This window comes from Carassius carassius, chromosome 50, assembly GCF_963082965.1.
Source record: "Carassius carassius chromosome 50, fCarCar2.1, whole genome shotgun sequence".
Classification (NCBI taxonomy): domain Eukaryota; kingdom Metazoa; phylum Chordata; class Actinopteri; order Cypriniformes; family Cyprinidae; genus Carassius; species Carassius carassius.
In genome coordinates this window covers 20052643-20067522 of record NC_081804.1, presented here as the reverse complement: position 1 = coordinate 20067522, position 14880 = coordinate 20052643, and the positions used below count along the sequence as shown (strand labels likewise).

Genomic DNA, 14880 nt, shown 5'->3' with positions numbered 1-14880 from the left:
AAATGTGGCTCTCGCTCTGAAAGTCTTGAGCATGTGAGGGCGTGTCTATTGTACCAGTGGCCCGATTGAGAGTGAGGAGTCACGTGCTGATATGGGTTGATTTGGGCGGGGTCTGAGCCGGTCGGCCATGATGGTAGGATACGCTATCGGTTGCCAGGGGAAATGCCTTCAGAACTTCACAGAGGCGTGACTAAACATTCCAGACCCCTTTTTCATTTTTGCGCATTTATTATGTGGGCGGAACAGAGACGGATCTACGAATTCGAGAAAGAAAAGGAAGAAAGTAAAGCAATGCAAAAAGATAAGACGAAAGAAAAGGGACTTTACAGGAACAAGCGCAAAACAGCGCAGAAGATCTCAGGCATCCAAAATATCGACCCATACGAGCTCCCTGCAGCGGAATGGCACAGAGAACTGGACCATTTACCTCCATGCACACATATGGACATTGTGAATGATCTTGTTTACGGTGTAAGTCACCTTGCATTCACACTGTTAATGGCTTTAATCTAACCAGGACATTTACATCTTGCAATCACACATTTAACTACCCTAGCTAACCCAGAACTGGTTTGTCCTAACACAAAAACCTGGTACAGTATGTGTCATTGGGCTAAAATCAAATTACAACTAAATAACTAAACATACACAGCTTTAGCCTACATCAAAACATGTTGGAAACGTTTGTGTACATTGAACATTTCTTTACAATCTAGTGTTTATGAAACAGACGCAGTTATTTAAGTTACTTTGTCATCTTGGTCAAGAAGTGTCTGCTAAATGCAATGTAATTACAGCACACTAAAATGCATGTGAATAAACTTACTTTGGGCAGTACAACGCTGTTTTCACCACCTGGAGACTTGTAGATGGACCCAGCCACAACTGAAAGCCTTGTAACTTTCCAAAGACTTGTGGCCCTTAAACTCTTGCATTGTGTAGTAACTTAGACCAAAAACAAGATAATTCATAATGTCCATATAGGTAAATTTACAGCAAACTGGCAATTCCAGAGACCAAGAGAAAAAGAAAGTAGTGTATTAGCAGATATAGGCAAAGTGTGCAGATTGTTAAGATTGCGCTGTCTACATTGTGTGATGTGTGGTTTGCGAGTGGAAGTGATAGTAGGGATCCGGAAACACATAGTAAGATTTGGTTATAAACAAAAAAACAACTGAAACAGAAATGAAACAAGAAGGAAAAAGATTAATCGAAACAATACTTATATTCCCTGCCGATGTCCCTGCCCGGTGGAGTCGCACGGTAGAGTCGATGGTCTTTACACTCTTTGGTCTTCACACGAGGAGGGCTGCCGCAACCGCTGCCGCGGTACTGTTTATCACAACAAAGGTCTAAGCAAGCGCACAACACTGACAACGTATGCGATAGTGTACGAGACCAAACGCAGCAGGTCTCAACACAGTAAACAAACAAGTGTTTCCTAGCAACGACAACTGCGCTAAACACTAATGAGACTAAATACACTTACGATCTGCTTTTAACTCCCGCTGATTTAACTGCTTCTCACAAAAGGTATTTCTTTACACTTTCTTGGCTGGCGCATGAACGCACTTTACTGTTTATCACAACAAAGGTCCAAGCAAGCGCACAACACTGACAACGTATGCGATAGAGTTCGAGACCAAACGCAGCAGGTCTCAACACAGTAAACAAACAAGTGTTTCCTAGCAACGACAACTGCGCTAAATACTAATGAGACAAGAAATAAATACACTTACAATCTGCTTTTAACTAGTTTCAACTTTAATTTAACTGCTTCTCACAAAGGGTATTTCTTTACACTCTCTTGGCTGGCGCTTGAACGCACTTTACTGTTTATCACAACAAAGGTCTAAGCAAGCGCACAACAATGACAACGTATGCGATAGAGTACGAGACCAAATGCAGCACGTCTACACTTACGATCTGCTTTTAACTCCCACTGATTTAATTGCTTCTCACAAAGGGTATTTCTTATATTTTAGATATTATTGTGTGTTTCAATAGATAATAGAAGGATATTAGTAAACATCTAAGATATGAATACTTAAATACTTTTTAAAAGTGTTTTTTTTTTTTTTGGTTTGTGGGACAGCAGTTTGGACCATATATGTATTTGAACAACACATGATTCATTGCCTTGTCAACCGATGGTTCATCAATACAAATAACCTGAGATGTGTCTTTATGAGCTCTTGTTGTGTCTGTTGCTCATCAGCACCAGGATCGGCGGATCATCTCAAGCTGGAAGCCCTTAATGAGAAGACCCTGCGGTTGTCCTGGTCTCCTCCTGATGGAGACTGGGATTTCTACCGTATCCTGCTGTTCAATGGCTCTTCTGTGCTGATGAACCAGACGATTGAAAGTAATCTTGTGGAGTTCAGCTTCACTAACTGGACTCTGATTCCAGGCCGTCTGTACAGAGCTGCTGTGAGTGTGGAGAGCGGATATCTGAGCTCAACCGCAGGCTGCCATGGGAGACTAGGTGTGTCACTGATCAACTCACTACTGCCATGAAACTTTCAACAGTAAAACAGAAACCAACATGAAGCGGCCTTCACAAAACACAAAGTGCCTGCTCTAGTAAAAGAGAATTGCACTTAAATTGTATTGCATGTGCACTTTTACTGTACTTCAAAGTTTTCTTTAAAAACTGTACTTGCATAAAATTATATTAACAATGTAAAGCCACTTAAGAGTACTTACTGTAAAGAGAGACACTTACATGACAATGATTCTTAACACACTTAATCATTTTTTTGGACAGTTCACTTTGTATTTATGTCAGATTAAAATGAGACTCACTGTCCAGCCTGCTTCAGCACAGATGCTGGTGATTTTTAAGTGATCACGAAAAGCTGGTTTAGCTGCTTCAGGTATGTTTGATTAGGGTTGGAGCTGAGCTCTGCAGGACAGTGGGTCTCCAGGAGCAGGACTGAAGACCTCTCTTTTGTGCACAATAAGACCAGGGACAGGGGGCATTAGAGGCAGTGTAAATTGTGAAATATAAACACAGTTCTCTGTTTTTCTGCACCTGTCCATCAGCTCCCCGGTCTGTTCAGAGACTGAATGTCCGTCACAGTACAGAGACCTCTCTGAGCGCTGTGTGGAACCATCCTGTCGGTGAGTGGGACAATTACACCGTCCTGCTGAAGGATGAAGACATGACTGTGGACACACAGACATTAGCCCATGATTCACAGGAATGCAACTTTAATAACCTGATGCCTGGACATACCTATACGATCACTGTGATGACCAATAGTGGAGATCTGAGTAGTTCGGCCCACATCACAGGAAGAACCAGTGAGTCATTCAGATGTCCAGTGCTGTGCTGCTGTGATGGTGTAACTGCTGGAATGACTAGATTGTTAATTGTATTTTCTTAAAAGCAATATCCAATAATATTTTTTTATGAAGTAATCCTGTGTGTGTGGTCAGTCCCTGCACAGGTCACAAAGCTGCGGGTCAGCAATCAGGGCAGCACACATGCTCTGCAGGTATGCTGGGACGGGTCAGCCGGTGAGGTGGATCTGTACCGAGTGCTCCTCATCTACGACAGCGTGGTCATGAAGAATGAAAGTGTACCACCCAATGTCACCTCCTACCACTTCCAGGGCTTGAGATCCGGTACTTTGTACAGGACAGTGGTGACCACACTGCACAGGGGTGACCTCTCACGCCAGACGGTGGCTGATGGACGCACAGGTAATAGACCAAAAACAGAACATGAGGTGAATGTTATGATACATACAGGTGATTTATTAAATAAAAGTAACAGATGAGAGTGAAGCTGGCATGCAAGAAAATGTCCTCATCCTCGGGCCATCCAAGATGGAGATGAGTTTATTTCTTCATCATATTTGGAGAAATGTGTCATCATCATTTGCTCATCAATGGATCCTCTGCAGTGAATGGGTGCCATCGTCCAAGCAGCTGATAAAAATATCACAATAATCCACAAGTAAACCACATCACTCCAGTTCATCAATTTTGGTTTGAGAAGCCAAAAACTTTAATCTGTCGCCTCCGGCTAAAATACGAGTCCATATTCCCTAATAACACTTCCTCCAGTTGAAAAGTCCATCTACTGTTGTCTCTCACATCTCACATCAAAATCTCACATTTTTGTTTATAGGTGATTTGTTTTGGACTGTTTTGGCTTATAAACGTGATGAATCTGTTCAGACTTCTCTTTTACATTGGATGAAGTGTTAGTAGGAACTATGGACTTGCATTTTAGCAATGTTTAACAAAGTTAATAACGTCTTTATGGATATGTTTATTACAAACATCCAGATTTCCGCTTCAGAAGACGTTAGTTGATGGACTTGAGGCATTGGATTACTTGTCAATTACTTTTGTCAACTGTTTGAACTTAACTATCTTCAGAACTTTGTACAGTATTTTTATTTTATTTTTCCTTGAAAAAAATTCTTAAGGCTGTGCTTATACGATTAACACGGTCAGAAAACATGCAGTGGTCCCTGTGTAAGCTGTTTGATTAGAATCGTTTCTTCAGATTTTCTTCTGTGTTCTTTAGGGATGATACACAGCTATGCTAGACTTCACACACAATCTTATCTTGAGTTAGAGGAATGCTCCTGGAATTTTCAGGAAGTCTTGAATATGCTAAGTCAAGTCACCTTTATTTATGAAACGCTTTTAACGAAACAGATTGTGTCAAAGCAACTTTACATTATTAAATAGGAAGGTAGTGTGTCCATAATGCAAAATGACAATAGTAAACACTCAATTTCCAGTTAAAGGCAGTCCATCATCGAATTCGGTGATGTCATCATCCAGCTCAGTTCAGTTTAAATAGCATCTGTGCAATCAAGTTTACAATATTGCTGGATATTAAGTGTCCCCAACTAAGCAAGCCAAAGACGACAGTGGCAAGGAACCAAAACTCCATCGGTGACAGAATGGAGAAAAAACCTGGGAAGAAACCAGGCTCAGTCCGGGTGTCCCGGCAGTACTAAGGACAGGAAGCAGTTGCAAGTAATTGATGTTTATTAAGAGAAGTATCATCAGGCTGGATGAAGGTGGGTGACGCAGGGTTCTCGATGACAGCACTGAACAGGTGAGGAGGTGATTGCGTGGAAAGGGTGGTGGTGGTGAGGAATCCGTGTGATGACTAGTAATCCAATAGCGACCGAACGGGAACAAGACATAATGGAGCAGAGCTGGTGGAACACAGACAAGAAGCACGGAGGACCTCGAACAACGATCTGACAGACAAGAGAAGAAAGACAAGGCATTAAGTAGGCTGGTGGAATGAGCTGCAGCTGCCGCTGATCAGATGAAACACATGAAACAATCAACATGACGTAACATGGGACGAGCAGGAGACGGTGCATTCATGAACCGTGACACCGGGGGCCGGTTCTCCTCTGGTCTGGTCTGGTCTCCTTCTCCTCTGGATACAGACTGGATCTGCTGGTTACCGTGACCTCGGAATAAAAAAGAAACAGACTAATATAAACATACAGTAGGTACTATTTTTCTAACGATTTAGCAAGTATATTTTGTGTTATGGGAAGTGTTCCTAGTTAAGGGTGTCCCAATTAATGCAGCCTAAAAATTCTTTAATATATTTAAATATTAGACATGTTTTAGTGTGTTATGTGTAAGCCAGGTTAAAGAGATGGGTCTTTAATCTAGATTTAAACTGACAGAATGTGTCTGCCTCCATAACAGTGTTAAGTAGGTTATTTTAGAGTTTCTAAATGGCAAAAAGATCTACCATCTGCAGTTGATTTTGATTATCAAACACGAAATGAGGATGAGGGTAAGTTTCCCCGACAGCCAACGCTTCCCGCTCTACGGTGGCGTACCGCTGTTCTGCGGGAGTCAGGTTTCGGCTGATGAACATCACCGGGTGTTCATCACCGTCATGGCCCTGCGACAAGACAGCTCCCAACCCGGTGTTGGATGCGTCAGTTTGCAGCAGGAAGGGGCAGTTGAAGTCAGGGGCACGGAGGACCGGTTCCGTCGTCAGGGCGGCCTTGATTTTGAGGAATGCTGATTCTGTTCCGGAGTTCCACAAGACTTTTTCTCCGGCTGCCCCTTCCTGGTCAGGTCTGTCAGGGGAGAAGCTAAGGAGGAGAAGTTAGGGATGAAGCAGCGATAATATCCCGTACCTGTGTTTTAGAGGTGGGCCGCGGCGCAGAGAGGATAGCTGCCACCTTCTTCTCTTGAGGTCGGATCAGGCCGCGACCCACCTGATACCCCAAATACTTTGATTTGGCAAGGGCCAGATGACACTTCCGGGGGTTGGCAGTCAGGCCAGCCCAGCACAGCTCCGTGAGCACCCTCCGCAGCCACTCTAGATGGTCCTCCCAGGTATCCGAGTGGATCACGATGTCGTCGAGGTAGGCAGCCACATAGGCCTGGTGCGGCCGGAGGAGGACATCCATGAGCCGTTGTAAGGTGGCTGGGGCCCCATGGAGGCCGAAGGGAAGGACCCGGTTCTGCCAGTGGCCGCTTGGGGTGGAGAAGATGGTTCGATTACCCCTAACCTCAGCATCTCCTGTACCTCCTCCTCGATGGCCGCTGCCGGATGATGGTTCCTGGTGGTTTACGGACGTCATGCTCCAGTACGTGGGTCCGCCCAGGCTGGGGGGAGAACACATCCGGAAACTGACTGACCAGGTGCTGCAGCTCCGACTTCTGGGCGGCGGAAAGTTGGGGATCCATATCCACAACCACGGGAGTGGAGCTGGTGTAGGCGGAGAGCTGGGGTCCGGTCCCGACCCAGCGCTTCAGCATACTAATGGGGTAGAGCTGATCCTCCCTTCTTCTACCGGGCTGCCGCACATGGTACGTAACGGGGCCAACCTTTTCCGTGACTGTATAAGGGCCTTGCCAGGTAGCCAGGAACTTGCAGGCAGCTGTGGGCACAAGGACCAGAACGTGGTCTCCTCGCTGGAACTCCCGTGGTTGGGCCTCCCGGTTGTAATGCCGTTGCTGCGCTTGTTGTGCTTTTACGAGATGTTCCCGGACGATGGGCATCACTCTATCGATTCGTTCCCTCATCTCACACACATGCTCAATGGTGGTTCGGTGTACCGCTGGTTGTTGTTCCCAGGCCTTTCGGGCCAGGTTGAGCAGTCCGCGGGGCTGTCGTCTGAAGAGCAGTTCGAAGGGGGTGAAGCCAGTGGAGGCCTGAGGGATTTCTCGAATGCCGAAGAGCACGTAGGGGAGCATCTGGTCCCAGTCACGCTTGTCTTCGACTGCCACCCAGCGCAGCATCTGCTTTAACATTTGATTAAATCGCTCGACGAGCCCGTTGGTCTGGGGGTGGTACACCGTGGTGCGGAGCTGTTGAACCTTCAGTAACTTGCAGACATCCACCATCATCCAGGACATGAAGGGGGTACCTTGGTCAGTCAGGATCTGCGATGGGATGCCGACCCGGCTGAAGAGGAGGAAGAGCTCCTGGGCTATTGCCTTTGCTGTTGCCTTCCAGGGGTTCGAGGCGACGTCCGCTGGCACGTTGGACAGGCCTCCGTATAACTTTACTTCAGCCGGTGGCGTGTTTTCAGTGTGCACGGCGCAGCCCGCCAGCCAAGGTCGTCCTGGGGAGCGGGGAGCTTCCATGGGCATGGGCTCATCCTGTGGGCCGGGAACCGCCGGCCTGCTCACCGGACGCTGGGTGCCCTTCGGCGAAACGGCGACGCTCTCTCCCCTATCTCCTGGTGTTGGGTGGCCTCCGCCAGCTCTATGGCCTCAACAAGTTTATCTACGTTGGCCGGGTTCCGCATCCCGGCGGCCTGAAGTAGTGGGCGGGGAAGGGCACGTAGGAGGCGGTCGACCACGACGCGCTCCGCTACCTGGTGTACGGTGGGACCCCCGGCCAGCAACCAGTGTTGAGCCAGACGGGAGAGGCTAGCGGCTTGGGCCCGGGCTGGCTGCCGTGGGTCAAAGGTCCACTCGTTGAACAGTTGGGCAGCGCTGATTGGTGACAACCCCATTCGTCCCAGGATCTCCTTTCCTAGGTCCTCGTAGGAGGTGCTTAGCTCCGGGGGAAGCACGAAGTATGCACGCTGAGCCTCTCCCATGAGCAGGGGTGCGATGATGCGTGCCCAATCTTCTTTGGGCCATGCCTTCCTTGTAGCTACGGTCTCAAACATCTGAAGGTACATCGTCACCTCATCATGGGCAGTCATCCTGGGCAGCAGCTGGGTTGCTTGGACACGGGGGTCAGGTAGTGGAGTCCGCGGGGCTGTGGCTAGGCGGAGCGCGGCCAACTCTCGCTTGGTTTCCCCCTGCCGGGAGGCCATGTGATCCATGATTTGTTGCTGGCGGATGCTCACCTCGGTGAGATGTTTCAGGAGCTCTTCCATCGTCGGGGGAGGGGCGCCACCTGGGGAACCAGAGGAGACTTGTGAGGTAGAGACCATGAGGGAAAAAAAACAAAGAAATCCAAACCAATCCACTCGTTGCACGCGGTGAGGGGTAGGGTCGTCGGTGTGCACTTCACTGTTATGCCCGCATTCTCCACCAGTGTGGCGGGGTGAAGTAGGACACGACATGAGGATGAGGGTAAGTTCCCCGAAGGGTGGATTTTATTAAGAGAATCGGTGAATGAACCGTCGATGCTGTGAGGTGGTTTGGGTGTTCGGTGCTCGGCGTCTTGTCTTGAAAGTGCTCTAGTGCAGTGTGGGTTCATGCTCTCCTGTGCCATTGGGCCTGGCGGTCACACGCTGCTGTCTAAGGGCAGAGGAAAAGACATGTTAGCCGAGTCTCGTGGAGACATCTCTCACCTCTGTGCCCACTTGCGGGGTTTATATCTACAGCGGCTGATGGCACGCAGGTGTGGTCGCTCAGCCTGTGATGAGTAGGCGCAGGTGTGTCTGTGCCGTTGCTAGGGCGACGCTGATGAGCGCTCGGGACACGTGTCACAATATATATATATATATATATATATATATAGATTAAAGAAACATTAGACCAGCATAATAGTCTTCATGAATTGACAAGTTTTATTAAATAAATGGTAGTAGAAGTTCACCAGTTAAAAAAAAAAATTATATTCTACTACACATTCAATACAAAAAAAAAATAATGCAAGACAAAAAAAAAGACAATTCCCCAAGTATAAACAAACAAACGTTGTACCTTCCCCACCAACCGATATAAACACAAATTCTCACAAAAAGAGAAAAGCAACAAGGCTAAAGCTCACCTTAGGGGTGGCAAACTAGCTGAAATAAACAGTGCTCTCCTCTACACATTTGTCAAGTCAAGTCACCTTTATTTATATAGCGCTTTAAACAAAATACATTGCGTCAAAGCAACTGAACGACATTCATTAGGAAAACAGTGTGTCAATAATGCAAAATGACAGTTAAAGCCAGTTCATCATTGAATTCAGTGATGTCAACTCTGTTGACTGTCTGTGCATTTATTTGCAATCAAGTCAACAATATCGCTGTAGATGAAGTGACCCCAATTAAGCAAGCCAGAGGCGACAGCAGCAAGGAACCGAAACTCCATCGGTGACAGAATGGAGAAAAAAACCTTGGGAGAAACCAGGCTCAGTTGGGGGCCAGTTCTCCTCTGACCAGACGAAACCAGTAGTTCAAATCCAGGCTGCAGCAAAGTCAGATTGTTTTGTTTTTCATTCTCAGTCTCTACAAATTTCTATTGAATTAGAATTTCCACAACAGTACTATGATACAGTCTAAATCCTGACTGGAAATCCTCACCGATACCATTTTTCTATAACCATTTTCTCTAAGAAGGAATATACAGGTGCATCTCAATAAATTAGAATATCATGGAAAAGTTCATTTATTTCAGTAATTCAACTCAAATTGTGAAACTTGTGTATTAAATAAATTCAATGCACACAGACTTAAGTAGTTTAAGTCTTTGGTTCTTTTAATTGTGATAATTTTAGCTGACATTTATCAAAACCCCACCAATTCACTACCTATGAGGCTATGAGCTTGTCCACCCTTCCTCCAGACTCTAGGACCTTGGTTTCCAAAAAAAATACAAAACTTGCTCTCATCTGAAAAAAAAACTTTGGACCACTGGGCAACCATCTTCTCCTTAGCCCAGGTAAGATGCCACTGATGTTGTCTGTGGTTCAGGAGTGGCTTAACTAGAGGAATACGTCAACTGTAGCCAAATTCCTTGACATGTCTGAATGCCTTGACACCAGCCTCAGTCCATTCCTTGTGAAGTTCAGTCAAATTCTTGAATTGATTTGCTTGACAATCCTCATTAGGCTGCAGTTCTTTTGCTTCTCTTGGCATGTCACCATATTCGAATTTGCCGAGATAGTGAATTGGTGGGTTTTTGTTAAATTTTTGTCAAAATAATCATAATTAAAAGAACCAAAGACTTCAGTCTGTGTGCATTGAATTTATTTAATACACAAGTGTGGTGAGTGGGGTGGGACCGAGAGCCATGGGAACTGGTTAAGACCAGTGGATTAATTGGAAATGAGCGACACCTGCGCCACTCACCGGTCTTGAGTCCCAAGGATGAGATCCGGAAGGATAAAGGAGGAGTTATGACAGTGAAGGATGAGAGAGGACCAGGCCTAGACTTTCTTTTGGGTTTGTTTGTGCGAGGCAGTTGTCTGCGAGGGGCTGTCACCCTGTTTTGTGTTTATTTTATTATTAAAGTTTTATTTAAATGTTCACCAGTTCCCACCTCCTTCTTCCCGTACTACAAAATTATTTATATTGTTAAAACAAGTTTCACAATTTGAGTTAAATTACTGAAATAAATTAACTTTTCCACAACATTCTAATTTATTGAGATGCACCTGTTATTGTGAAGATACCACCTTTTCTAGTATCTTGGAAAGAAAAGGGAGTTTCGAGATATGTAATTAACTAGTTCTTTGGGGTCTAGTTGTGTTTTTTTTTTTGACGAGATCTTCCTATCATGATGATGTTAAATTTGTGACTGTTTTGTTCATTACAATTTTAGATACCTTCAACCCTTCTCAAAGATGCTAATCAGCACATGGTTAGCTACCACAGATCTGAACAGTTTTAGACAAATAAAAACTAAATGATTTGGAATAACTCTCAAAAAAGTTGTTCGGTACTGATGTTACTTAAAGTTACATACAGATTTTCAGACTTTTGAACACATTTATCTCAAAATGATGGCACCTATCTACTGACCATGTAGCTTTGAGAGAGAGGGACACATGAATAATTCCTGATCACAAATGTAGGGTGTAGTAAAAATCGGTCTCAGCCAATGGACAAACACATGCACTGTTTTGGTAGTCATATGGAATACACAGGACAAATTTTTACATAAAGTTTCATAATTTAAAAGGAAAATATAAAATACATATATATTTTAACTACATTTGAAAAAGAAGATATTTTTAAAACAACTATGGCATAAAATGAAAAAATTATTTCAGTATCATTTTCATAGGTTGAAATTTGGGGGTTAGGATTCAGGACAGCCACCTCTCAATTGAAAGTACCCAATAAATGATGATTTACTAAATAATATAGTAATAAAATAGTAATAAGCGTACTGCTATTTTAAATATTATTGTGTGTTTCAATAGATAATAGAAGGATCTTAGTAAACATCTAAGATATGAATATTAAATTCTTTTTAAAAGTTTTTTCTTTTTGTGTGTGTGTGTGTGGGGGGGGGGGGGGGGGGTCGGCTGTGGGACAGCAGTTTGCACCAATTCTGTAGAATGGTCCATATATGTATTTGAACAACACATGATTCATTGCCTTGTCAACCAATGGTTCATCAATACAAATAACCTGAGATGTGTCTTTATGAGCTCTTGTTGTGTCTGTTGCTCATCAGCACCAGGATCGGCGGATCATCTCAAGCTGGAAGCCCTTAATGAGAAGACCCTGCGGTTGTCCTGGTCTCCTCCTGATGGAGACTGGGATTTCTACCGTATCCTGCTGTTCAATGGCTCTTCTGTGCTGATGAACCAGACGATTGAAAGTAATCTTGTGGAGTTCAGCTTCACTAACTGGACTCTGATTCCAGGCCGTCTGTACAGAGCTGCTGTGAGTGTGGAGAGCGGATATCTGAGCTCAACCGCAGGCTGCCATGGGAGACTAGGTGTGTTACTGATCAACTCACTACTGCCATGAAACTTTCAACAGTAAAACAGAAACCAACATGAAGCGGCCTTCACAAAACACAAAGTGCCTGCTCTAGTAAAAGAGAATTGCACTTAAATTGTATTGCATGTGCACTTTTACTGTACTTCAAAGTTTTCTTTAAACACTGTACTTGCATAAAATTATATTAACAATGAAAGGCCACTTAAGTGTACTTACTGTAAAGAGAGACACTTACATGACAATGATTCTTAACACACTTAAGCATTTTTTTAAACAGTGCACTTTGTATTCATGTCAGATTGAAATGAGACTCACTGTCCAGCCTGCTTCAGCACAGATGCTGGTGATTTTTAAGTGATCACGAAAAGCTGGTTTAGCTGCTTCAGGTATGTTTGATTAGGGTTGGAGCTGAGCTCTGCAGGACAGTGGGTCTCCAGGAGCAGGACTGAAGACCTCTCTTTTGTGCACAATAAGACCAGGGACAGGGGGCATTAGAGGCAGTGTAAATTGTGAAATATAAACACAGTTCTCTGTTTTTCTGCACCTGTCCATCAGCTCCCCGGTCTGTTCAGAGACTGAATGTCCGTCACAGTACAGAGACCTCTCTGAGCGCTGTGTGGAACCATCCTGTCGGTGAGTGGGACAACTACACCGTCCTGCTGAAGGATGAAGACATGACTGTGGACACACAGACATTAGCCCATGATTCACAGGAATGCAACTTTAATAACCTGATGTCTGGACATACCTATACGATCACTGTGATGACCAATAGTGGAGATCTGAGTAGTTCGGCCCACATCACAGGAAGAACCAGTGAGTCATTCAGATGTCCAGTGCTGTGCTGCTGTGATGGTGTAACTGCTGGAATGACTAGATTGTTAATTACCTTTTCTTAAAAGCAATATCCAATAATATTTTTTATGAAGTAATCTTGTGTGTGTGGTCAGTCCCTGCACAGGTCACAAAGCTGCGGGTCAGCAATCAGGGCAGCACAGATGCTCTGCAGGTATGCTGGGACGGGTCAGCCGGTGAGGTGGATCTGTACCGAGTGCTCCTCATCTACGACAGCGTGGTCATGAAGAATGAAAGTGTACCACCCAATGTCACCTCCTACCACTTCCAGGGCTTGAGATCCGGTGCTTTGTACAGGACAGTGGTGACCACACTGCACAGGGGTGACCTCTCACGCCAGACGGTGGCTGATGGACGCACAGGTAATAGACCAAAAACAGAACATGAGGTGAATGTTATGATACATACAAGGTATTTATTAAATAAAAGTAACAGATGAGAGTGAAGCTGGCATGCAAGAAAATGTCATCATCTTTGGGCCATCCAAGATGTAGATGAGTTTATTTCTTCATCATATTTGGAGAAATGTGTCATCATCACTTGCTCATCAATGGATCCTCTGCAGTGAATGGGTGCCATCGTCCAAGCAGCTGATAAAAATATCACAATAATCCACAAGTAAACCACACCACTCCAGTTCATCAATTTTGGTTTGAGTAGCCAAAAACTTTAATCTGTCGCCTCCGGCTAAAATACGAGTCCATATTCCCTAATAACACTTCCTCCAGTTGAAAAGTCCATCTACTGTTGTCTCTCACATCTCACATCAAAATCTCACATTTTTGTTTATAGGTGATTTGTTTTGGACTGTTTTGGCTTATAAACGTGATGAATCTGTTCAGACTTCTCTTTTACATTGGATGAAGTGTTAGTAGGAACTATGGACTTGCATTTTAGCAATGTTTAACAAAGTTAATAACGTCTTTATGGATATGTTTATTACAAACATCCAGATTTCCGCTTCAGAAGACGTTAGCTGATGGACTTGAGGCATGTGGATTACTTGTCAATTACTTTTGTCAACTGTTTGAACTTAAGTATCTTCAGAACTTTGTACAGTATTTTTATTTTATTTTTCCTTGAAAAAAATTCTTAAGGCTGTGCTTATACGATTAACACGGTCAGAAAACATGCAGTGGTCCCTGTGTAAGCTGTTTGATTAGAATCGTTTCTTCAGATTTTCTTCTGTGTTCTTTAGGGATGATACACAGCTATGCTAGACTTCACACACAATCTTATCTTGAGTTAGAGGAATGCTCCTGGAATTTTCAGGAAGTCTTGAATATGCTAAGTCAAGTCACCTTTATTTATGAAGCGCTTTTAACAATACAGATTGTGTCAACTTTACAGTATTAAATAGGAAGGTAGTGTGTCCATAATGCAAAATGACAATAGTAAACACTCAATTTTCAGTTAAAGGCAGTTTAAATAGCATCTGTGCAATCAAGTTTACAATATTGCTGGATATTAAGTGTCCCCAACTAAGCAAGCCAAAGACGACAGCGGCAAGGAACCAAAACTCCATCGGTGACAGAATGGAGAAAAAACCTGGGAAGAAACCAGGCTCAGTCTGGGGGCCGGTCCTCCTCTGGTATGGTCTGGTCTCCTTCTCCTCTGGATACAGACTGGATCTGCTGGCTACCGTGACCTCGGAATAAAAAAGAAACAGATAAATATTAACATAAATGCCATTTTTGTAATGATGTAGCAAGTACATTGTTTGTTATGGGAAGTGTTCCTAGTTAAGAGTGTCCTAATTAATGTAGCCTAAAAATTCTTTAAAATATTTAAATATTATAATTTTTTAGTGTGTTATGTGTACGCCAGGTTAAAGAGATGGGTCTTTAATCTAGATTTAAATGGACAGAATGTGTCTGCCTCCCTAACAGTGTTGGGTAGGTTATTCTAGAGTTTCTAAATATCAAAAAGATCTGCC

The 14880-nt window shown here is 44.1% G+C and overlaps 2 protein-coding genes across 2 annotated transcripts in view; both read left to right on the top strand.

Annotated features, from left to right (window-relative positions):
- The first annotated feature begins 291 nt into the window (after positions 1 to 291).
- LOC132133376 (receptor-type tyrosine-protein phosphatase beta-like) lies at positions 292 to 6031 on the top strand. The gene is made up of 5 exons (XM_059546163.1): positions 292 to 361; positions 2219 to 2485; positions 3046 to 3306; positions 3442 to 3708; positions 5724 to 6031. The coding sequence occupies exons 1-5, from the start codon at positions 292 to 294 to the stop codon at positions 6029 to 6031; spliced, it is 1173 nt and encodes a 390-aa protein (XP_059402146.1).
- A 5740-nt stretch (positions 6032 to 11771) lies between these two features.
- The window catches only part of LOC132133776 (receptor-type tyrosine-protein phosphatase beta-like), a 50139-nt gene continuing 47030 nt past the window's right edge, over positions 11772 to 14880 (top strand). Inside the window, exons 1-3 of the mRNA XM_059546731.1 lie at positions 11772 to 12084; positions 12645 to 12905; positions 13040 to 13306. Coding sequence (XP_059402714.1) covers positions 11787 to 12084; positions 12645 to 12905; positions 13040 to 13306 — 826 coding nt within the window. The 5' untranslated portion in view covers positions 11772 to 11786. The remainder of the gene's footprint in view (positions 12085 to 12644; positions 12906 to 13039; positions 13307 to 14880) is intronic.

What these genes read in the sequence shown, in the direction of transcription:
- LOC132133376 (XM_059546163.1), top strand. Translation starts at nt 292, where the DNA reads ATGCAAAAAGATAAGACGAAAGAAAAGGGACTTTACAGGAACAAGCGC. An exon ending in CCACATCACAGGAAGAACCA is followed by an intron (nt 3,307 to 3,441) that starts GTGAGTCATTCA and finishes GTGTGTGGTCAG; the next exon opens with TCCCTGCACAGGTCACAAAG. An exon ending in GGTGGCTGATGGACGCACAG is followed by an intron (nt 3,709 to 5,723) that starts GTAATAGACCAA and finishes AGGTTATTTTAG; the next exon opens with AGTTTCTAAATGGCAAAAAG.